The sequence below is a fragment of the Plectropomus leopardus genome, chromosome 3 (genome assembly GCF_026936395.1).
Source record: "Plectropomus leopardus strain MGB_pleo_1.0 chromosome 3, ASM2693639v1, whole genome shotgun sequence".
NCBI classification, from domain to species: Eukaryota; Metazoa; Chordata; class Actinopteri; order Perciformes; family Serranidae; genus Plectropomus; species Plectropomus leopardus.
The window spans coordinates 21,727,081-21,753,123 of record NC_142178.1 but is presented as its reverse complement, the minus strand read 5'-3'; the positions used below and the strand labels follow the sequence as shown (position 1 = coordinate 21,753,123).

At 38.7% G+C, this 26,043-nt stretch overlaps 1 protein-coding gene and 1 long non-coding RNA gene across 2 annotated transcripts in view; both read left to right on the top strand.

Annotated features, from left to right (window-relative positions):
* Positions 1-19,158, top strand: part of tll1 (tolloid-like 1) — a 70,568-nt gene extending 51,410 nt beyond the window's left edge. The window contains exons 20-25 of the mRNA XM_042485480.2: positions 1,218-1,334; positions 6,710-6,835; positions 11,848-11,975; positions 15,264-15,477; positions 15,756-16,006; positions 17,386-19,158. Coding sequence (XP_042341414.1) covers positions 1,218-1,334; positions 6,710-6,835; positions 11,848-11,975; positions 15,264-15,477; positions 15,756-16,006; positions 17,386-17,520 — 971 coding nt within the window. The 3' untranslated portion in view covers positions 17,521-19,158. The remainder of the gene's footprint in view (positions 1-1,217; positions 1,335-6,709; positions 6,836-11,847; positions 11,976-15,263; positions 15,478-15,755; positions 16,007-17,385) is intronic.
* Positions 19,159-20,451: 1,293 nt separating this feature from the next.
* The window catches only part of LOC148189985 (uncharacterized), a 34,373-nt gene continuing 28,781 nt past the window's right edge, over positions 20,452-26,043 (top strand). Inside the window, exon 1 of the long non-coding RNA XR_015776255.1 lies at positions 20,452-21,260. This is a non-coding gene — a long non-coding RNA (uncharacterized LOC148189985). The remainder of the gene's footprint in view (positions 21,261-26,043) is intronic.

Genomic DNA, 26,043 nt, shown 5'->3' with positions numbered 1-26,043 from the left:
CGACCTATCACTTTAAGGTCAGTACCGATGTGGCCAAACTGTAGAACTAAATAGTCACGTGATGGGCCCAAAAGACTTTTTCCCATAGACTTACATTGTGAAAGAGACATCTGCAAATCAGTGGACACATTTTTTTGAGTGTCGCGAACCCTTCAGAACAACTTATTTCACTTTCAGGATTTGATCATTTGGTCCGAAAACATTTTGAAAGTCTAGAGGAGACACACAATTAAATAATTTCATTCCCCTCAAAGTTAACTGAGTGTGTGGTATGCCTGCGCTATGAGCCATACCGTGCGGAGCAGTGCCGATTATCCAGGTAATTTTATACAAGGCAGTTGAACCAGTTTGGCTTCATGAGCAAATCTCATAGGAATGAACGGGGTCCCGCCTCCAATGCAGTATCCAGGTCTCTTTATACATCCACGGTCTGGACAGGAGTTTGACCAGGTGCATCTGCCAGAGCAAATAAAACATCACAGATTCACCTGCTTTCCAGGCTAGCTCACAACTGGAATTCATTGCAGTGAAATAAAATGTTATTGCTCACCAGCTGCTTCACTGGTGTCTAGCTAAAGTTTTTCACCTGCAGACTATTTTGATCTCCATAACAAATATATTAAAACCACCTGCAACACCCCAAAATTGTTTTTCAGTGTAAATTGCCTTTTTTTGTTGGTTTGTTTTAATTTATTGTTTATTTATTTTACCCATAATATCCATCCATAGCAACAACCGTGTTGTTAAATTGTTAAGTTTAAAACTTATATAAGGTTTGGGTAAGATCATTGAGATGCTTAAATATCATAATCAGTTAAAGTCAACTGCCAGTGGAAGATGTAATGCAAACCAGGGTCTTTACCCATTCAACAACCCTCCAACTACCTCCATACCTTTTCATTGTGCTACATGGACGTCACACTCCCTCCTGCATTTTGCATGTGGTTTTGGCCCTGAACATATTGCATATAGATGTGTACTTTTTCCATTCCTGATTTGTGTCGTCTGCCCACCTTTGCTGCAAGTTAATTTGTGCATATGTCTGCTTGCATGGTTGCAGTATTTGTGGGAATATCCATATATTATGTGTGCACACCCCTCTGTGTTTCTGCCTGTCTACATGTGTTGTGTCTGTCTGTCACGCTGTGTCTCCTGAGCGTCCACCAGCTCTCGGGCCTCCTGCAAACCCACCCTGCGCTCTGCCCTCTCTCCCTCAGACAGCCTGGCTCTGTGTCGTATGATTGTGTTTGAGTCATGCCAGGACATAAAACGCGACCGCCCCCCCTCCCGTGGCCACATCAACAACAAGCTGGCGACCTCATCAAAGGTCAGAGGTAACATGACCTCACAGTCGGAATCTCTGATTGGCTCTGGTCCACCGTGTGATGAGGGAATGGATGGATCCTGTTTTAATGACGTGGACCATTGTACAATCCATTCTCCTCCAGAGGGAAACATGTGCCTCGTCCCAAATCCATGCTACGCATTAACACTAGTGTCAGTGGTATTACATCAGTATCATTTGCACAATACAGTGTTAACATTTAATGACTTTTAGCAGAAAATTTTATCATTATACAACTTTTTGTGGTCCAAATTAAATATTCAATGCTTGCTGCTATAAGAATGAAAAAAATAATATTTTTTTAAGCTTATTTTTACCTTTCATACATTCATACATTTGATGTCCTATCATGGTCTCATAAAAACAGAAGAAGATATTTTATTGCTTTGAATATCAGTAAGATTTGTTTTATATGACCCTGCATAAATTTGCCATATTGTGATAAATGCAGTTATACTATGCAGGGATTTTGTGGCTTACTTCTGTCTGAGTCTATACATTGTCTTTGTTTTTAAGAAAATCCTGCATAGTGTATCATAAATGTAATGAACTGTTTTGTAGCAAAAGGAAATTATTTGACAATGGATGTCAAATTAGGAAACCTAAAATGTTTTGATGATATGTTCCTAAAACTTCCCAACTGCCCACTGCTTATTTACATTTTAAATTATATAAAATTTGATTTCATTTTAAGACATTCAACTCTAAAAGGTCTGCACTGTGTCACGGGGCAAAATGTCCTCAACGCCACACTCCACAATAAATAATAAATTAAACTTAGACACACTACATACTTGAAACCAGTTAGTATGAATATGGAATTGGGACACAGCTATGATTCCCCACTAAAAACACAACAAATATCCCCTTCTTGCTGTTGCAGGGATTCATTTGTTGGATGTTAACATTAAATAATAACATTTAGAGGAAGCTGTCCTGAAGACAAGTTCCATATTTCTCTTTTCTCACACTGTCGTTTACAGTAATTAAAAGAGAAATCATGAAACTGATCCAAAATGCAACTTTTCCTTGTCCTTCGGCGGTAGTAAAGCTGTCAACTGGATGTGCTCGTCACCATTAAACTACCTGCAGAGCACCTGGGAGATAAACCGCTCAGTGAAGCATGTCACAGAGAAATTACTTTCACTCAGATATGGATAATTTGTGTGCGTGTTGAACGTTTTTGTGAGAGTCACTCTTCTATTGTCAGGAGCTTTTGGTTGGCAAAGATCCAGCAGCTTTAGGAAGGTCCCTTCGGCCTCCCACACACTACTAATCCATGTGAGTGTGCACGTGTGCGTGTGTGCGCGCATGTGTGTGTGCATGTGGATATTGTGTGCTTGACCTGAAGAAAGCTACAATGGACACTGTGCAGCATCAACCGGAAAGCTTCTTAGCCTGTGATAGGGTGAGACCGAGCCCACAATAGCACTGTAATACCACATCGGACACAGACAAACACACACACACACACACACACACACACACACACACACACACACACACACAGGGAGAGGAGGATTTAGTGGTTTCATTAAAAGCAGATCTAGTTTGATTCACAAGCTCTTGAGTTGAGGTGAGACTCTGCGTCTGTGTCTAATCTCACATCTCTTTATAGGAATCTGTCTCTCACTCACAGTCACAAACACACTCGGCCGTCTCCCACACTCTCCCCTCTGCATGCGCTTGTCTTCCTGTGCGGTCATCTCTAAATCCCCACCTCTCTGTTTCACTCTGACACCGTCATTGTTGATGTTAACGTGGCAGCCCCACACAGAGCCGGTCTTAGCTGCTCCGTCCACCTCCACCCTGTGATCCTCAGTGTTCAGCTTCACTCAAAAAGGCTTTGTCCTCACTCAGCCACCTCGAGAAGAAGCCGTGAGGTCAAAGACGCCATAAATTAAAGGACGAGGGAGAGAAAATGAATGAGAAGTAGAAAACACTTCTGTTATGTTCTTTCAGTTTTTGTTTTTAAATCAACAAAATATCCAAACCTTTTAACCTTTTAGGACCTGGATCAATATCAGTTTTGTTGTGCTGCGTTCAGATGCCTTTCACAATCATTGAAACCAATGGAACCTGAAATTTCTTTGATTTTTTTTGAGGCAATAAGCAAATTAGCAAAAAAAAAGCTGTGAGGAGATTATTATCCAAAAAAAAAAAGAAAAATAAAGTCCAGGAAACTGTATTTATAATTATTATAATTATTTATTTAAAATTATGACACACACAAAAAATATTTTTCATACTTTCTTAAGGTCATTTTCTTGTCTCCTTTTGTTTTTTTTTTTACTTTTCTTTTAGTTGGCCATTTTTTGGGCTATTTTCTTGGAACTTTTTACTGATGATTTTTTGCAAACGTTTCAGCGCAGACAGATAAAACTGGGTTGTTATTGAGAGGCAGGTGAAGTTTCTGAAAAACGTCACTGGAGTGTCATAACAAGAGCCGTTTCGTTTGTTGTTAATAGATAACCACCAACAATTTGTGAAGGAACAAGAAAAAATGACTTTGAACACGTAGATTTCTGAGCCACATGTCCAACGGGGCAACTGAAAATAATCATTAGAGTTGATCCCTGAATGTGGGATAACAATTAAAAAATCTTCAAGCTACTTTAAAACAAAAGGGGGAATCTGTTTGTTAAAAGAGTTGTTTGACATTTTTGGGAATATGCTTATTTGCTTTCATACCGAATGTCCAAAAAGAGTTGAAAAGATACTCCAGAAAGCAGCCGATTAGCTTAGCTTAGCACCGAGACGGGAAGCAGAGAAAAACAGTCAGCCTGGCCAAATCCATGTAGAAGCATCTCTAAAGCTCACTAATTAACACGTTATATATTTATTTTATTCATGCAAAAAACTAAGAGTAAGAACTAAATTATAAAGCATTTGCTATGCCTTGCTTTACATAATAAATACAGTATAACCAGTTGTGCTAAGAGGTAATTATTTGAGCCAAGAAAGATATTAATTAGCATAAAAGATGATAATAATAATGGAAATTTCATGTAATGCAACTGTTTTATAAACAGCAGTAAGGCATTATTGCTCTGTTAAGAAAATCACTTCTCCTTGTTTGTATGCAAATTTATGGAGCAAAGTGCCTCAAAATCTAATCAGTTTATTCATGGAGGGAATTTGTGGTCCACATTTAGGCGTCACCATGACAACTTAATGTCCCACATATACTATGTCCCACATAAACTATACCATGTACCATGGAGAGTACAAAATCACAGAGAAGTAGGTCTCTGGTATCTCTCCAGATTTAAGAGACGAGTCTCGTGAGATCCAGACGTGACGACAGAAGCTCTCGTCACATTTTATAGTTTCTCTTCAGCCGGCCGGCGGACACATCAGAGGAGAGCACAGCTGATCTGACAACAGCTGTTATAGTCAGAGACGCCTCAAAGCCAAGGTCAAGTCTGACCACAGAGCAGCCGTTAACCGTGAACCCCAAGAGCGGCACTGAGAAAGTTTTACCGGCCAACTGAACCTGACACACACTAACGAACTTAACCCTTTATAGAAGGCCACTCTGTTGTTGCTTTTATTAATGCTTTCTTTTATCGCCCCCTCCTTTCCGCAAACCTTTCTTTTGGAAACATGTAGGCTTTTCAAATAGGACAACATTTAACCCTTTGGAACCTGGAGTGACGTCATTTTTCTTATGTTGCTTTTAGCCACCTTTCACAAGTATTTAAGCCTTTGATGCTCAAGCAAATTGGTGCAATTTCTGTTAAAAAAAACCTGGTAAAAAAGGCAATGAGCAACTTGGTAATAAATGTTCCACAAGCTGCAAGAAATTAGTAGATTTAGAAACTATTTTTTTTAAAAAAACAATGAAAACATGTCTCAGGTGAATGATCATAGCTACATATTTAAATGATGTAACAGAATTATTATTATTTTTAAGCGCTTTTCCAAGTCTTGCTTACCTTGTTTGTTTATTTGTGCTTCATTTTCCTTTTTATTTATTTATTTTTACTAATTTTCAGTTGACTTTTTGACTTTTTTCTACATGTTTCTTCATTTCTTCTTTTGTTGCTTATTGCCTTCTCCCCCTGTTTTGGAAAGAGCCAATTTGCTTAGATATCAAAGAGTTAAAGCTGTAATGGCTCCACTTAATTCACCCTTTGCCAAGCCTCGCCCTGCTTAGTTACTTATGCTACATCCTAGTATGGCACATATATGCAACAGTAGTATAGTTACCACTCTGTATTCTTAGTTAGTCTTGAAACGATGGGTCCCTCATTTCACACTGATGTAAAAAAAAAAATATCCAGTAACTGCTCATTTTGTCAGATGAAATCACAGCTGAATAGTTACAAGAACCCTGCAAGGGCTCTTCAACACGCACTTTAAGACTACACGTATAATATAATGCTGAAACTCTGAGGTTAAGCGTCAATCCTCACAGATTATGTAGAGGACAAAGACGTAGAGACTTGAGCATTGTTCTTTTATTGAAAGCTACACCACAGATTTATTCATTCTTTATTGTTGCTTGTAAAGGTATCTTTCACTTTTACAAGATAAACGGCTTTTGGGGATTTGGATTAACCGATGAGTTTGGCAAAAGAAACGCTAACTTGTGTAATAAGTAGAGTGTAAACTTCCCCAAATCCAATAAAGTGCAGGACAGAGCCGCTAACACTGTGATACGCAGTAGTTGCATCCAGGACCAGCTTTCACACATTGTGTGTTACATTAAACAATAGTTGTGTCGCTCATGAACAAGGCTTTTTAAAATGTGACTCAACAAATTAATGTAGTTGGATAATTAAATGGAAGTAATGCTCCATATGTAAATAGCTACAAATTGAACCAAAATTTGCTCAGGCTTCAAATGGTCAAGTAGCTTGAGAAAGTTGTCTGAACGCAGCAGAAGAAAACTGTTGTCGAATTAGGTTGCAAAGGGTTAAACTCTCAGCCCTGTAATAAAAACTTAAATTTGGCAGGTGAATAATGAACAGTATTGTGAGTATTGTGCAGTCTTACAGATGTTGTGGGTGATCATGTTTGCCAAGCATGATTGCTGGATATTTATGTTCATGTTTCTCTTTATTTTTTAATCTTCTTTTATTTTTACATTTTTTATTGAGTGAACTCTCCGAGTTTGTTTTTCTCTCTGGTCTTCTCTTTATATCACTTTGTTTCTCCAGCTTTCCCTGCTGTCTGTCCCTCACTCCTTTTCTTATCATCTCTATTTCTTTTTCAGAAACTCTCCTCCCCTTCCTGACGGTTTCATCTTTCCACTCCTCTCTCCTGCTTGACCTCTTGCTTCCCTCCACTTCATCTTTTTTCTTTTTTTTTTGTTGCTGTTTCCACATGAGTGATGTGTTGCATGTGTATCTCTCACAGACAAAGATGAGTGCAGCAAGGACAACGGCGGCTGCCAGCACGAGTGCATCAACACAGTGGGCTCGTACGTTTGTCAGTGTCGCCATGGCTTTGTACTGCATGAGAACAAACATGACTGTAAGGAAGGTGGGTTTCACATACATTCACATCAGCACACACACTGGCATAAAAGCATCGGGGTGCACATGCACGCGCCGCCACATTCACACAAGCATGTGCTCATTCACAAGAACAGTCATCGTCCATCATACGGCCCTTACTCTGTTTATCCACATCAGAGTCACCATGACAACAGACTGGTCCTGTCCATCTGAGCAGTGTTTCCTTTACATGCATACAATTCTACACCTGGTGCCTGCAGACAGAGCTGTGGACCTGAAGCCTAAGTTATGGGCACTTGTCATCTTAAAGATGCATTTCACCAATATAAAGAAGACCCTCACATAAAACAGGATGTCTCTATAGTAGAAAGACAAATACTTTTCAAATTTGTGCTACATGACCAGAGGAAACAGAGAAAAAGTACGCTTTTGCTTTAGAGGTAGAAAACCCGCAACTACCGAAATGTTAGGCTCCCACTGGTGGGTGACGTAATGCGGACTGGTCTATGAGAAACGATGGCGGCTGGCTGGATCTTTTATTACAGATAAACAGTAAGCTAAAACATGTTTCTGAAAACATTTGAGGCGAGAAATATCCAACTCAGGAACAGAATCGTGGTTTGTATTTGATCAGCGCTGCTTAGTTTTAACACTTAAAAATTCAACCACAACCATTTAATTTTGATGAGTAATTAACTTAAAGTGTGTGTTCATAAATATGGTAATTAAATAACACTTAAATTAAAATAAATAACACACTTTAATTTCTATAATGTGGAAAACTTAGTTGGGACAAATTAACTTGTATGGGTTGTCAACTTAAAAAGTTTTGTTCATAACCCTATTCATACATTTTATGTTGAAACATTGTAGGCGAGAATTAGGCAGTGCAGTAACATAATCTTGATTTACATTTCATCAGCGCTGCCTAGTTTTACCGTTTGAGATTATTTTGGTGCGAGTTTGAGAGAGAGAGAAGGGCGGGTGTGTCTCAAAAAGCCGTGTGAGACAGCGGCTGGTAGCAAGCAATCACGGACAATATGAAAATGCAGAAGTACAGCCTGTAGTTTGAGCAACAGCCCCAAAAGCTCCTCCAAATGACGTAAATCACATCATTTGGAGAAGCTGTGGGGGAGAAGGGATATCTATGAGGGAAGTTTCCCACAGTTTATCAGCACACACTACCCACATTGTTGTGACACAAAGCTGGTTGAAAATCAGTGCAGTATCCCTTTACGCCACAAAGGTGAAGACCAGAGACATAATTTTGACTTGAAAACGTTCAATTCCCAAGTTTGACCAAATTTTAAAATGCTGTGTCACTGTAATGCTCAGCATTCGGACATCTGAAAGATTTTCATCCGTGACTTTGGAATGTGCGTGTGATGACTTGTGACTTGCTCTGGAATACTTGAGACTTAACTTGGATTTGCCTGAAAGGTGCAAAGATGCAGCACAAACAGGCCACACTAAGTTCATGGTTATTACCAGAGAAATAACACATGTGGTTATAAATAATATTTGTCATAAAACTTTATTAAATCATTTGTCTTGATCCTTATCCTGAAAGACTTGAGACTTAACTCAAACTTGCTAAAAAAGACTTAAGAAGAAACCCCAGCTCTGCCTGCAAATCACTGAGGCTGTGTTCGCTGTGATCTGTGTTTGTGTTTGTGTGTGAGAGAGGGGGAGAGGTTTCAGTCTGACCGAAAACGCTATTTATTAAAAGCAATTAGCACATTCCCGCACACACACACACACAAAACTGTTGAATTGACATATTATGCTCAGCTCTTTGAAGTTCAGCTCGTTGAACTTTTGAACGTGCGCGCACACACACACACACACACCACACATCAACACACACATACTCACCTCACTAAAGGCTCCCTGTGCTGCTCATAAAAACACTCATGTTTCAAACATCTGGGAGCTTGAAAGCTTTGCATGTAGCGCTGTCTTCCTGTGTGTGTGTGTGTGTGTGTGTGTGTGTGTGTGCGTGTGTGCGTGTGTGCGTGTTTATGTGTGCATTAGGCCAGCTTGACCCAGTAACCTTGCAGTGTCATGTTCAACCATATTCCCAGCACACAGCTTGTGTCCGTGTGTGGTTTTGTACATGCATATGGCATGTGCATGAGAGATTCTCCACATGTGGAGATGCATGTTTGGATAGCGTGACAGGTGCTGTTACATGTTGGATTGACACAAACATCACTTTTTTGTGATAGTAGGCACCTGCCAGAGGTGTGTGACACCATGAGACACCTGGAAGAAAACTTAAATTCAGTTTTCTTTATGGTCTCAGGGATCTTATTTTATCTTTATCATGAAAGGAAGAAATTTGTTGAACTTGAGAGTGTTGGGTTTTTTACTTAATTACTGGTGTTATGATGCTGTGGCATTGTAAACTATCACCTGTGCTGTAAACGACAATAACGTGATAATGTAAAAAGGTAGTTTTCTGTGTCAGAAAACACGATTTATTGTCAGCACTGAAATGATTGTATCATGTCAGTTGCTAGGTTTTTTAACGGCGTGAGAGTCTTCTGTAAGTATAGTGTGTGTGTGAAGTGACGTCTGTGTTTAATTCTTTGCCTGTTAGAAGACTCTCCTTTACATTTATACATTGTTGTTGTAAATCAGTTCATCTCATTCTGTATGTGGGTTCAGTTTGTCTGACTCTAAATAAAAACTGTCACTCTGGAATTCATCCTGTTGTCCTGTGCATGCCTCCCGTCTCCCTCCACCTTCATTAAGCCGTTCATTTAACTCATTTAAATGCCGTGTGTGACTCAGGCTGCTGTGGGTAGCTCTCTGCTGCTTTTATTTTGACAGTTACAAACTCTCTGGGAGGAAAGCAGTCGGCAGAGAGAAATGGACTACCAATGGATAATAGAGTTTTGCACTTAAGTTTTTTTAACTTAAGTGCATTTACACCGATATCTAACAAAGTGAATACTCCCTATTAAATAGACTAATAATACATAAATAATACTGACTGCTGCAAAACTGTTTCTGTAACATTTTAGCTTAACAACGTGAGCAAAGCTGCAGGTTCCTGAGGTGTAGTTTCTTCCTTGACTTGGACTTGTCTTAAATAACTTTAGACTCGAAATAATTAGGACCAAAAAGATTGAACAGCACTGCAGTCATCTTCACTGAGACTTGACTTGGACCTGCTCTTTAGGACTGGAGATTCGTGCCTACTACTAAAAGACTTTAAAAATACTTTTACACATTCTCACATTTAAATACAATGTGAGTTTGTAGTCACACGCTGTAAGAGTTTGCAAAGACTGGGGATCTTGCAGGATCACTATTTTCAAGACTACAACCAGATTCTTTTTGAGATTATTTCCAATCATGCTTCTGGTGGAAAACATTACACCAAACATATTAACAATTCCTTACATTTCCACAACAAAACATAACTTTAGAAACACAAGATCAAAGGCGTCATATGTCAACGTTTTCATGGCATGAGTACAAACTTTACATTTTGGATTTGTCGCCTCAACTTGTGACCAGCATCTGTTGGTCTCCTACCGTATTTTAGTGGGAGGTCACACAACACACAACAAGAGGTGAACTGTCTAAAATAAGTGCTGGTTGGTGGATCAGATACACGCCGAAATAAACGTTGATTGTTTTTCACTGCACAACACCAAATTCGCCTTTTTTTTCCACAGTAAAGGTGAACCGAAGCTTGTTCATGTTCTTGCGCCTCCTCAGACTCCCCTCTATCTTTATTGTCTAGCTGGTTTGCTGCCTTCTGTTTGGTGCTGGAGAGAGCTGTCGGTTGTTAGCAATGTTTACGTCAGTGAATTTCACTATATGTATGAACAAGGACTAAAAAATTAGATAATATAAACATGTTGAATTTTATTGGAACTTCAGTACGAGAAGAAGACAGACTTAGCTCGGTCTGAGTTTTATGACCAATTTACACCAAAAAATTGAGATTATAAGATTGGCCGCAACTGTAGCAAAACTTTCATGATTTAATTCCAAAACAGAAAATTTGAAAAGTTTGATGTAAGACCAACATTATTCAGTAAGACTTGAGACTTTGAATTGTCCCAAATGACCTGTGTGACTTTGACTTGCCTAAAAGATGCAGCACAATCAGAGGCTCATTTTTGTTGCTTTGGGAAAAAAAACAGCTAGAGGTGCAAATCAGTGCTGTTGCACACATGAGGTTGAGATGTGGTTACTATAAAGGCCAAGGTATACGACTCGCATCGTTTTCATACTCTTCAAACCATTCAGTAACCTCTCGTACAATCTATCGCAGCATCGGACTTTGTTATGATTGTCCATCTCCATCTCTATTGCTTTTATTTGTCACTTGACTGATTATACAGTATGTGTTCTATAATGTTAAATTATATAACATTAAAGGGATTTGGATGAATTTGCTGTATGTATTTACAATCTCATAACTGCAGCCTGCAATGGGAAAAGAATTTTAAGCTCCGTAATCAGATGTTTAGGAAACAATCCTACACGTCCTGTGTTTTGAGGATACATTTCCTAAACATCCAATCACCAAGGGCTTAGATTTTAGATACCAGTGTTGGCAGTGAGTGCTGTGTTTTATAGGAATGGTTCAAAATAGTCTCAATGTAACTAATAGTTGTTGTTTTTTTCACTGTTTTTGCATCTAAGGTTTAAATACCACTCAGAATAACAACACAAACTTCATCTTTAAATATATTTGGTAACCGATGACTTGTACTTTTACAAATAGAGATTTTTATATATGCTGTACTCAATCTGTGCAAAGTACAGAAGGCTCTCTGTAGCAGTGTGTTTGTTTAAAGCGTGCGTCCATGTGAAATTCACACTGAACTTGTCATCAGGATGTGTTTCTTTGAAATCTTTTCTCTCTCGTTTGGTTCTTTCGTTTCTCTCCTTCCTGTTCCCTTTCCATTTCCTCTGACCTTTTCCTGTGCAGCCTTGATTTTAACTTCCTCTCTATGTGTGTGTGCTTGTGTGTTTCTGTGTGTGTGTGTGTGTGTGTGTGTGTGTGTCCAGCTGAGTGTGAGCATAAGATCCACAGCCCCAGTGGGACCCTGAGCAGCCCTAACTGGCCAGACAAGTATCCGAGCCGTAAGGAGTGCACCTGGGACATCACAGCCACGCCGGGGCACCGAGTCAAGATAGTAAGTTTGTTGAAATCAAGCAGATTTTGGTTCTTTAAAACGTTGACGCAGCCATTATCTGCCTTCTTCCCTGTCTCATTTCAATGCATTATTCTGTCTGTGGGGTCATATCGGATGTTAAACCCTCAGACTGCCCTCCCCCCGTCTTTCTCTGTGATCTATCTTTTCCATGTTCCACTTATGAAACCCAAATGTGAACGGGGGAGAAAGCGCACGTTTGTATATTCAGGCTAACTGCAAGCGTGTGCTCATGCGTTAGAAAGAGGCCTTGGGCAGTAGCCATCTGTGTCCTTGTGGCTTTCTGTGCGTGTGTGTGTGTGTGTGTGTATGAGTTCATTTAGCTGGCACGTACACACACATGCATTTGTGCATGTAAGCATTTATGTGTCACCACAAATAGTCATCTCCACATTTTTCGACTTACTGCAGATGTACTTGTTTAGGAATAAACTGCCATATTCTGCTCTGCCATGTGCATCATGGATAGAAGATGGTTGCTGCTGAAAAGTTTCAAGTCTGATTTATGTGGTTATTTGTCCAAAGGAGAGAGGAGATGATGAGAGCTGGCTCTTACAGATGGTGTTTGGCCAACAGTGTTAGCTTTGATGCAAATGGAGTTTCTCCCAACTCAGGTGGATTCACAGAAGATGGTTAACAGCGTTTGCATGAGGTGATCTAGACATAAACACAAACACACATGCTGTGCTTTTATACCCACAGTGGCCTTAACCTTAATCATTACTGCAACATTCAATCCAATTTTATTTATAAAGCACATTTTGAAACAACTGAGTCAACCAAAGTACTGTACATCAATAAATAGTTTTGAAAAAATTGCATAAATATCATAAAACAGGACATAAAAATACCCAAACTGTTTACAAAAAGGCAATAAAACCACAAGGTAAAACCACAAAACTCAACTCTCATACTAGGTCTGAAAAAGCCAAAGAGAACAAATGAGTTTTTAAATGAGATTTAAAAACAAATCTAATCTTAACCTAGATCTGAGTCTATCTCTGACGCTAAAGTCTGTTGTTAACAATCAAACAGCCTTCTGAAGACTAGACAAAATAGTCGCACTTGTTAGTTCAAAATGTTTTGATACACTCTTCACAGACACATGCTATTGAGAACCAGCTAAGATGCAAGCTGCATTCGATAAGATAAAATTTGATTTATTCTGAGGAAAATTGCTGTGCAGCAGTTGCAGTGCAAAGCAGGAAGATTGCAAATATAAAAATGCTCTATTTGCATGGGACTAGTATTACCTTGGACCTCTATCTATTTTATTTTAATTTAATTTAATTTTATAAGCTGGAACAAGCTGACTTTGGCATTTGAGCTTGAAAATTCAAACTTTTTTCACCATCACTGATAAATTAATAAACTAATCTAAAATGCATGTATATTTCGATGCTGAAACTCAAACTGGTCCTCACGTCAATACAAGCACAGGAGCAGCGCATGTCCCACATTCACACCGCGCTTCAGATAATCCTCCTAAAGTCCACTCATGGTTCTAATGCAAATAGTGTCACACTTTACAATATGCACACACAGTCCTGGTCTAGACACACACACACACACACACACACACACACACACACACACACACACACACACACACAGAGAGACACACGGAGTTCAGTCTGTGGTCTTGCAAAGTATTATGATTTGGCTCGTCACCTCACTTCCTCTCTGCAGCTGCACGCTGAGCTCGCTGCATTTTATCAAAACTGTCATCAACCATCATTTAGTTTTGATAATCTCTTTTTAACGCTTACATAACTGAAAACACATTACATCATCAGCTATGGTAACACATTTAGCAGTTTTAGCACCTGTTTTGGACGTGTGATTACATGTGATTTACACACAAATACACACAAATTTGGGGAACTTGTGTGTATGTGTGAGTTTTGAGATTAGCAGCGGCGCTCGCCACATCCACTGTAATGACATCGCAGCGGGATATATTTAATACCAGAAATCTGATCATGGGCATGAAGGTCATTCTGTTATTGCTGTTTCACTCTTGGTCCGTATCACATGCACATACGCACGCACGCACACACACACACACACACACACACACACACACACACACACACACACACATTCTCTTTGGAGTAGTAAACAGATCCAAAAACCTCTGTCTCACCCGAGCTACAGTCAGAAACATCTGGAAGCCATCACGGCCCCCAGTATCAAAAACTTCCCCTCTCCATAACGACACCAGCCCACCTTCCGCCCTGCTGGTAAAAATCGATGTGGTGTGGTGTTTGTGGTGGCGTGGTGGAGCGCGGCTCAGGAGACAATCAGAGAGGTGTGTGTGTGACTGTGTGTGGGAGAGAGGCCTGCAAGGTGTTATGACTCAGCTCTCGGTGACTTGATTAGATTATGAGTCGTGACATTGTGTACATGCATGTCAGTGTGTAAGCAATGTGTAGGCAAAGAGGGAGGGAGGGGAGCTCTCTGTTCTAGGATTTATATTAAAGAATATGAAATTAAAATATGTGTATTTTGGTTGAAAGAGTATTGAAGGTGTGTAACACAATATTATTATGGAAACAATTTTATGTTAACTATGGATCACAAGACCACTTCTTTATAGCAACTTTCATTGTTCATTGTTTTGAGTTTCAGGTCCATAACTTTACAGTTCTGGTTCAGTGCCGTTGTATTATTCTTGGCCACAACAGGCAGGCAGAGCCACTTACAGAGTGAATAACTGATCAGTCGCACCATTCACAGCTGAGCGGATCAGACCGATGGATGAGAGGAGCAGTTGCTGCGAGTGAATGCAAACTTTTAGACACGAAGCAAGCAGTTAGCATTGTGCTGCATCCACATGGACTGAGGCAGACCAGGTCTAACAGGCCTCCACCAAACAATGACCCAACTAACAATTAGTTTCCCCTTTAATAACTTGCCGAGGCTGAGGATGACGGTTTTAGTGGTGGCATCGGTCACTTCATCTTTTCCTGAATTCATGTATTTTATGTTTTTTGTTAAGTCTGTATGCCCGTGTCTCTGTTTGTTCAGTGTTTATTACGTGGCTGCAAGACAAATTTTAACAAAATTGAATGTCGGAGTTGACCTACGTCCAGGGACAATCCAGGGTACCTCCACTTCAAAAGTTTTCACTAGAACTACTCACAAATAACAAAAATAGTCCCTAAATAACCTGAAGACAGCCAGGCCAACAATTAATCTCTCCAAAACTACTCATGTCTTACTCAGCACCCTCTCCTCCTCTCTTTCTCTCTGCCTCTATATTTTCAGGCCTTTAATGAGTTTGAGATCGAGCAGCATCAGGAATGTGCATACGACCATCTGGAGGCCTTTGACGGGGACAGCGACACGGCAGCCATCTTGGGTCGATTGTGCGGCAGTAAGATCCCAGAGCAGCTTGTCTCCACTGGCAACAAGATGTACCTCCGCTTCATTTCTGACGCCTCAGTACAGAGAAAAGGCTTTCAGGCTACACACTCCACAGGTGTGTGTCTGTGCGGAAGCATGTTTATGTGTGGTGGTGGTGATAATGTCTCCTGTGAGTGAGTTTTTGTGTTTTTAAAGAGCATCACTCACAGTCACCAGACATTATTTCTCACCTCTGAATAGTTCTTCAAGAGCAATATCTCCCTCTACTGGATCACTGCAGCACATGCATGATGATATTCATTCATGAAATCTGACTTGAGTTTATTGACAGCACAAAATCTAACACATTTTTCAGATTCAATTTCACTCTCTCCTGATGCTGTGTCTCTGCAGAGTGTGGAGGTCGTCTAAAAGCAGAAGCTCGTCAGAAGAACCTCTACTCTCACTCCCAGTTTGGAGACAATAATTACCCGGGTCACACTGACTGCGAGTGGCTGCTGACGGCTGAACAGGGCTACGGCATCGAGCTGAGCTTCATTACTTTTGAGGTAGAGGAGGAAGCTGACTGTGGTTATGACTACATCGAGCTGTACAACGGGTACGACGCCAACTCACATCGACTCGGCCGCTTCTGTGGTTCAGGGGTAAGTTATTGATGAGAAAACTTAGGGGAATGTTAAATCAAAGACCAAAACCAACAATGAATGTATTTAACAATAAGTATCGCTTGTACAACCAAAGCCTGAAATGTTATTCCTCTTTGCAGCGAGGCTCTATTCTTGTTCTTGTCTTCACTGGGTGATACAATGATCATTAGCAATGTAGTTTGAGTTAATCTTGCTTTCATTGTCCTGCTGCTGTGGATAATCGCTAAAGCAGTGGTTTTTAACTAGTCCAGCCATGGAGTCCACATTTCTCCTTATTCATTAATTCAAGGTCCACACATAAGATAAATTACAACATATATACAATTTTACTCCACAAAATGTAAGTATATGGGCTTATAACACAGTGAAATAAAACATATCGTGATAATTAAGAGCAATTATTTAATATTTTAGTAAATATATGTAGTGTTGCAAAGAAAAAAGTGCATAATACTGTTTCAAGACCAGTGACATAAAAAACACTGAGAAGGCAAAACATGCTAATAGGCAAAATAATTCCAAGAATGGGAATAAAACAGTTGCTCTACTGGAAAAACAAACAGAAACGATATCTCCAACACTAAGCAACTCACACTGAAATAACCTAGATTTATAAATGCTTCTGCATCTTAATTTTATTCAAAAACATGGAAAAAGGCAATTTGCATCTTCACAAAAAATGACCCAAAGAAATTAGTAAAAAGTTACGAGAAAATGATCTGAAAAATGGAAAAAAAATTGAAAGGAAAAAAGAAGAGACAAGAACATGACCTGGGTGACAAGGTGAAAAAAAAGATATATATATATTTTTTCTTTAACATAATTTTAAATAAGAAATTATAGGAATTGGTACTAACGTTTTCTGGACATTTCCCCTAGTTCTTTAACAATGTTCTAATAATTCTCTCTCCCTCTTTTTCTTTTTTTTTTTTTTTTTTACTGTTTACAAATTTATTGCATTTTTTGGGATATTTCTTTCCAAAGTGCTGATTGCCCTTTTCCCCATTTTTTAAAAAAAAAAAAATCAAACCAATATGCTTAAGTTTCCGGGGTTTAAATGCTTGTGAAAGGCGCAAGAAAACTGATGTTGCTCTAGGTTTCATAGGGTTAAAATATAAACAAAAAATTGCTCTGTAAAAAAATGGCCAATGAAGGTGACACAGCTCAAAAGTGTTTGCCAATTAATGCTGACACACACTTAAGGGAAACTTTACCTCAAAGTGGGAAAAAAAACTAAATCCAAAAAAAACATGCAAACAACACATCTAGGCTGTGATGTGTAGTACACTACATCTGTACTCAACCGAATTAATTATTCAAAACCTATAAATGTCCGTGACGCTGCTTCTTATGTCTCTCCTTCTTCCCTTCCTTAGCCACGGGAAGGCATCTACTCTCACGGAGGCGCTATGCTGATCCGTTTCCATAGCGACGACACAATCAGCAAGAAGGGCTTCCACATCCGCTACACGAGCACCAAGTTTCAGGAGAGCCTTCACACCAGGAAATGACCTCACACGCAGCCCGTGACCTCTGACCTCTGTGCAGCCCCCCCACCACTGTCACCCTGACCTTCACCATGGCCACGAGAAAAGTACAGCCTGTCCCCTCTTCTCGGACCCGACAGACAGATGTGGACGTTCGCCAGCCGCGGGAGGAAGACGACACTTTACGTGAACATTAGTCTCCCTCCGAGGCTCCACAAAGGTCACCGCAGCTCTGAGACAAGACAGGAAAAACACTGAGATATCAACATGATGTGGGGAAACGTGCCGACGACTGAGCGAGCTCTTCATTACTGCACATCCAGCTACCCTCAGTGTGGATCATAAACACACCATATACAGAAATATAAACTATGGATGCTTGAGGAACTGAGGAGCTTCTACCTAAAAGAAAAATGCATCCAACACGGGAGTTTGGGTCTTTTCTGACTCCCTTAACTGTGCGAATTACTGTGATCAGACGCGCTCACACCCACAGAAACTGAGAGGAAACTCGGAGACATTTTTATTGCCTTTGAAGCCTGGGAACTGCAACCCAGCTCAGAATGGCTGCAGATGATTTTATTTCATGTCTTATTGTAAAACTCATTGTGTTTACTGTATGTGTGTCTGTGTGTACAGAGAAAAAAAAGAACAAACAAAAGGCTGAAGTCCGACATTTGCCCTTTTTGCTTCAATCGTATGCAGACAACCATCGTGGAATGAGGGGTAAAAAATGGAGATTTTCCAAATGATTTGTGATGTTAATGTTAAGCCTTGCATTATGTTGTGTGTGTGTCCATGCTGTTTTTGAGTTTGCACCGTCCTGTAACAAACTTTCACGGACGTTTCCAGTTCCCACCTCAGCCCCGTCCCTCAGAAAAAAGTGGATATTGGAAGGGAATATTTTCACAGCTGTCTCTCGGAGTGACACAATTCTGATTGAAGGAGAGATTCCCATGGTGCTAACACATAAAAAAACTACACTGAATGACAGACGACTGCAGTTGGAAGTAAAGGTTTTCAATAGGAGACACAGTCAGCGTGCAAACAGCGCGTTGCATCAACAGCACTAGTCCTGTGGAACTACAATATTGCCTTAGAACCAAAATGTATGCTATCGATGCTCTTGTGTCAGCAGTGTTTTCAAGGTTTTTCGGCAGCGTATTTCATCTGTTTGGAGATCATGAATGGTTTGTTGTTAAAAAAACATGGGAAATGTAGTCTGTGTGTGAGATAGAGTGTCAATGGTGCATGTGTGTTTGGATGTCATTTTTGTAGCTGCTCTCAGAGATACATAAACACACGCTTACACATCCACAAACACACAAAACTCAATTGTGTGCATTTTCCCAAACATATCTGAACACACACTTCCTCTTCTGTATATTTGGGGTGTGGAGTTTAAGGAGATATGCAGTTTGTTGTGTTAAATGCAAATGTGTAAGTGTGTGTTATAGGAGATTATAGAGAAATAATGTGTGTGTATGTCTGTAAACTGTTTATTTTTAAGTTGAATCATTCATTGCTGTACGTGCCAAGCTCCAGGTGACCCTGATCCGCTGTAGTTTTTGTTTTATCACTACACCTCTTGTGTCTGTAGTTCAGAGACACTGACATGACGTCCTCTGCATCAGTCATTAAAATACACACAGGTAAAAACTACATGCATCTGTGTGTGTGATGGATTATTGCTGTGTTTTGTGAGATAATTTATGGTTAGACAAGACGAGTGCCAATTATTGATCCATAAATCAAATCCTAATATTCTCCCTTTGACATGATAATTATATTATAAAGCACATGGTGTTTAATGGCTTAGATTTGGTCAATTGTATTGTATTACTCTGTTTCCAGCCATAGTCCCTGGCAAAGGTGCAGTAAAAGAAGCCACCCCCCAAAAATCCTGAAGCCCATTTGAGTGTTTTTGTTAGACTAACTTTGCTTCTGTCTACAGTTGTTTCTATCACTTTTAAACTCACTTATTCTGCCTCAACAGCCATGTTTCATGTTTTCCATGGAGTCTAAAGTGTGTGCTTAGAGAAAGACGGACTTTACTTGTGTTCAACTGTAATGAAATTATAACTTAATACATTTTGGGAAATATGCATATTCGCGTTCTTGACAAGTGTTTTTCCATTCACATGGAGTTGTTAGTCAGTGTGCGCTGCATTTTGTGGGGATGTTTTGGTCCCTAGATGTAACTGCAGGGTGAGCGCTCCTGGCTCTTTGCGCTGCTCTCTGATACAGGAAGCTGCTCTCTGATACAGGTAGCTGCGGACACAGACCCAGGGTGAGTCTTAGAAAGAAAGGCAGCTGCCTGAAGGTACAGAGACTTTGCCCAGTGAGGCTCCGAGATGTTTTCTGCTGCTTTCTGCTTAGAAGTGGTGAATTTACAGCTCACAGCAACTGAATGAAATATAGTCTCTGGCTTCTGGTTGATATCTAGTGTCTGCAAAAATGTTGCTGTCACCCTGAACATCCTGCTGAACTGCGTTCAAATACTCAAACTCTATAATATTCCATTTCATAATACATTTGCTTTCCTGTCAATGTAAAACCTCCTGTTGCTGCTCTGAACACTGAAAAAGATTATAATCACTGTGGCACTATTCATACTCCACATAAAGTACATATTGTTAGAGATGAAAGGTCATTTGTGATGATGCTCCACCTACTGGCAGCAGAGAAAAGGTGGCGGTTATCTAAGAAATTAATATAATTCTCAAGTATTGCAAGTTTCTGTTGGTGCTATTATTTATCATACTTTGACAGTTTATGGTCAGTAGCTGGACAGAATAAAGTTTACATTATGTTTTGAATTTCATTTATTTAGCATTTTGAAAATGTAAAGGAAAACAGAGAAATGATTATACAAACAAGCGGACAAACAAAAAAAGTAACTTACAATGATAACATGAAGCAAAAGAAATGGTCAAACACATGATCACTTTGTTTACATATTCAAAAAGGGGTTAGAAGAAGTACAAATTTATTTAAACCCACCCTTCCCCCTAAGCCATCTTAATAAACTGCTTCCTTATTGATTCAAACCTATACTCTGATCAATTAAACATATATGCATACACCCATATACCCAAAGTCAAATATAAAAAATTACATTATTATTAAAAGAGGAAGATAAATAAATATTAAAGCAACAATAAATATTAATCAATAAATATTAAGCAACCAAATAAATAAATACATAATAACCCCTGTAAACAGCTGGTCTCTCGTGAAAACCATATGTTTATACATAATTTGAAACAGGTTTATGTTTGGACATAAAAGGCGCTCCAGCGCTGAGGGACCGAGACAGCGCATGCTCAACGCGCATGCTCAGAGCCGCTGGCGATGAAGTCGTTATTTTGAAAATAGTAACTGTCGCGGCAGTTAGCACGGATGTCATCATCGTCTTTAAACCCCTCTCTTGAGTAAAATTGTTTAGATAAAAAACCTCGGTGGCCTCGGAACCGTCGGATAGTGTTATACACCAAAAACGCTGGTAAGAAAAGTGACATTTAAGGTGTAGTGGATATCCAAGAAAGAAATAGTAAACTGCTAGCTAGCGTTAGCCGCTGTCCTCTGCGCCTCCTGGTGTGTCGCTCTGCGCGGATGATACCTGAGGTCAAGAACAAGCTTTCGGGATCGGAAAAAATCTTTTTGAGAGGATTACCAAACATGAAAGCAGCTGGATAACGCAATAAAACTGGACAAACACATCTACCAGAACGGACAGCGACCACAGACGGGGAATTGAGCAGGTAGGATATGTGCCCAGTCTGATTATCACCTGTTATGAAACTGTGGGAAACGTTAAAATGCGGCATAATGTCAAATTATAAAATTGTGCAATTCGCTGTTTTTGCGTATGTGTAAAGCAGGGAAAATGTTGGCCCAGTTTTTGTTCTGCCTAAAAAAGCCGCAGCGTACTATCTACAGGTCTAACGTTACTGTAGGTCAGTGATACTCAGTTTAGGCCCGCGGGCCAAATCTGGCCCCGATACCATGCCGGTCCAACAAACCTTTTTCTAATTCACAATAAAAAATAAAGTGAGTCACACTGGGAATTGTATTTTTAATTGTAATATACACTGTAAAATCTGAAAAGTCCATCTTACTTGAAATAATCTTGGAATCCGATTGCATTGAAAAAGGAAACTAGATATAACTTTTAATCTTAGTTTATGTTTACTTTATTGTTAATTAATAATAATAATTGCTAGTTGTTAGGTTTACATGAAATGTATCTCTATTTACTTAATTGTGTGAAGCTGTTGCAATTTAAAAATGACAATGAAATTACGTTTTTCTTTCTAAGTGTTTGCAGCTTCTGTAAACCAAAGTTAATGTGATTCAACTTGATCATCACAAAGAGGATTTCTTCAAAGATGAAGTTAGGGAGATCTGAAAGTTCTGCTTTGTTAACATGTTCGAGAAAACACAAATTTTCTTGAACAGGTTTGCAACCATTACAGTACAGATATAGCACAGTGAAACTTGGTTTGCTGAAGTGTCTAAAACTTAGAAAGATTGATATGATTAACTTTAAGTTGCTTAAGTTGCAACAACTTTGATGAAATTTTGTCAGTATAACTACATTTTAGATAAACTTAACTATTAGATATAAATTTATTATAAAATAAGACCACTGTTTAAATTCAATTACATATTTCAAGGCAATTGTTATTCTAGATGTATTTAACTAAAATCAACTTGCCAGATTTTACAGTGTACATGAGGTGCCATGTTCACTCAAACACTCAAAATATCAAAATACATCAAGGCTTAGGTTTAGGAGCTCTAATGAGCATAAGTCAAGTCAAGTCACTTTTATTTATAAAGCCCATTATCACAAATCACAGTTTGCCTCAGAGGACTTTACAGCCTGTGGCATCCCTCTGTCCTTCGACCCTCACATCGACTACGGAAAAACTCCCCCCAAAAAAACTCTGTAACGGGGAGAAAAATGGTGAAAACCTCAGGAAGAGCTGCTGAGAAAGGGATCCCTCTTCCAGGACGGACAGATGTGCAATAAATGTTGTAAATAACAATTAAAGTATAGTAATGACATAAAGTAAAGAGAGAGAGAGGGAGAGAGAGAGAGAGAGAGAGATAAATGAACACATATGTTTGACTTCTGACCCATTTAAACACAACAGCTTGGTGGTATCTTGAGGATAAGCCACTTACCATTATAGGATCAGTTTGATGAGCTTCAGGTGTCACTCAGTTGGTGCAACAAAACCGCAGCTGTTTGTTGCCACTGGTGTACAACCAGTTAACCACGAGAGGGCGCTCATATTGAGCTTTTCAAACTTCAGTACTCTGAGATGGATCAAACCCCCCCCCTTTAGTGCTTTTACTGATAATGAATGATTTTAGCTTTTCCATGACTGTCTTTGAAGTGAATAAAGATCATCATCAATATGCAATTAAAACTAATAAATGGCTGTTTTAAGACGAAATAGTACTTTTAATTTGAGCTCATCTTATCTTATCTTATGAGAGCAAGGCTCTGTGGTGTTCATGGTGTATATTCATGTTGAAATACCACCACATTCATCATGTGGTGTTAATCAGCATAATAATAAATGGCATACATTAGCTGACTTTGTCACATTTATGTTGTCTGACTCTGAAGGTGCAGCACTGTGTTTTAACTCTGGCTCCATCCACAGTACATCCAGAAAACTGCAGTCGAACTGTTGTAGCATCACTGTATCTTCAGGGCCAGTTCAACCAAATTATTTAAGATTATTAAAGAAAGATTTTTTTTCTCTCTTCCTCAGTGGTAGAAGTATTCAGATCCTTTACTTGAGTAAAAGTTCTTATACCACAATGTTTAAATACATTATTACAAGGAAAATTCCTTAATTGAAAATGGTACCTAAGTAAATGCAAAAAAGTATTATCAGAAAAAATGTACCCAATGCAGAAAAATCTTCAAAAAACAAACAGAATACACTCCCAAACCCAAACTAGATAGAAAAAAACACTCCCAAACTCAAATTATTAAAAATAAGAAAAATAAACATTTGAAAATATCAAATTGATAAAAACATAGAGAAGACACCCAAAATGTAAAAACACCAAAAAAAAAAAATTACCAAAAAAGTAGAAGTAGAAAAAACATTGAAAAACTCAAAATTATAAACAAAATTGTAAATAACATCCCCCAAGAACTCAAAATTATATTAAAAGAAAAAGAAAAATACTTACATGTTTATACATTTATTTGGCAATTAATTTAATGTGACTCGGCTGATTGATTAATAAACTTATTATTACAGCTGTACTTGTATAAACTGTTTGGTTATTTATTTCAAAACAAACATATTTTATAAGCCCATCTTATGTCTTTTGTGCAAAAATCTTAATTTGAGAAGTAACTGAAGCTGTCAGATAAATGTGGTGAAGTAAAATGTTTAATATTTCCCTCTGAAATGTAGTGCATTAAAAATAATGAAGTAGCATAAAAATAAAATACTCAAGTAAAGTACAAGTACCTCGAATTCATATGTAAGTAGAGAACTTGAGTAAATGTACTTAGTTACATTCCACCACGGCTCTTACCCATAATGGTTTTTAGCTTTTCTGGATAGTTTTGTTTTAGTTGCTGAGAGTTTGAGACCAACAGTACTGAGATGTCTACCATCCCAAAACAGTTAAGTAGATAATGTATAATATTATAATGTACAAAATAGAATTTTCTATGATGAAGACCAACAAAGTTTGAAACTGTCCTTTTTTTGTTTTAAGTCACGTATAAGCCACGTAACCAATACAGGCTTTTTTTTTATGATATAGGCGCAGTTGTTTCCAGCTGCCTCTCTGTCAGCTCCTCTTATTTTGTCTCCTATGTCTATTTTGCAAGTGCAAGTGGCTACTTTTACTAGCCAGCTAGGTTGAAATTTTGAAATGTAAAGATCAGCAAACATTGAGGGAAAGAATAGCATCCTGCTAGTCATTGCACAGGCTTTGGAAAATTAACTGGATGACCTCCATACTGCATCAGTTTTTAACAGATATCAGGCACTAATATCTGTGATTGACCAAAACTTGGGTAAATCCTGGACAGTGCCATTTGGCTCTTTTTCTATTTACTGATCTGAGCAGAGGACTCTGCTGAGAGAAGGGAAAAGGCGTGTGCTTTACGGTGAATAAGGACCGGTGTGACGGTGGGAATATGAGGTGCTGTCCTGTGTCTGCTTGTGGAACGCTGTTTTACGTAATTCAGAGGCAGCTGCAGCGCGGCGCTGCCTGTGTTCAGGAGAACCACACGGCCATTTTGCTCGGGATGTGCGGACAGTTAAATCATTCCTCACCAGAAACCATGAATTACCAGAACCATTATCCAGAAAAATGAACAACTGTGAAGCAGTAGTCAAAAATGTAACAAGATGCAAAGGAGCTGATGAGATCACATTTCACTGGAGTTGTACCTTATATTAAGACAAAAACATGATTGATTGATTTTCATTTTAAATTCTATGTTGGTTGGTCGTGCTCCTATAAAGGTGAATACCTTAAGTTCTCTGACTAAGGATCACAACCATTTTTCTTCAAGTGCACCAAGTTTTGAAGATCAGGTGGTCCATAAACTGCAGACTAGTAACGTCTATCACAGTTTTGCTGAACCCAAGCTTATACATTTAGATATTTTTGTCAGTTCAAAAAGCAAAGAAAAAAGTAGCATATTGTCACATTTTAGGAGCTGGAATGAGGAACTTTGTGGCATTGTTGCAAATGACTCAAACTATTAACTGATTATCAAAATATTTGATACATTTTCTCAACAAATTAATAATGAATAATTTCAGTTTGAAAATGACAACTCTCTGTTGACACAGTGTCCTTGTTCCTCTGGATAATGCCCAGACCCCAGTGTCAACAGTTCATTAAGAACTAATTTCTTTAACAAAACTAAGAAATTATATTAGGTTTTACTGAAATGACCATTTAAACTTTGTAACTGACATCTACAACTGCTGAGTCTATTGCAGTTGTAATAATAGCAGTGACATGCAACTCATTTTGCCACTAATTTTTCCATGAATCGTATAGTTTATACACCCATCACAGCTTCTAAAAGCTCATGTAGATACTTTAAAATGTTTCCTTCAATCTGACCAATTTACTTTACACAGCTTTGAAAAGTAGAAAATATTCACATTTGTGAAGCTGAAGTTTTTGTCTTTTATATACAAAAAAAAAGACTTAATCATCAAAATAGTTGCTTATTAATTTTATGTTGATTGACTAATCAATCAACTCTGGACAATCTGAGCTCTGAACTATCATTGACCGAAAAGAGAAATTTAAATTTGGATGAACTGAACATTTAAAGTTTCCAAATGTAGCACCTGTTTTTAGGAGCAAAGAAGTGAAAGCCAGAACATTTTGTATTAATACCATGCTTTACACTTGTGGAGCCTGTTAATGATTAAAATAAATTCCTCTCATTGACTCTCTGTTGAGGATGATCATGTGTGTCTGAAAGCACAAGAACAGCCACCAATTGACCTTTTGAGAAGACTGTTTTCT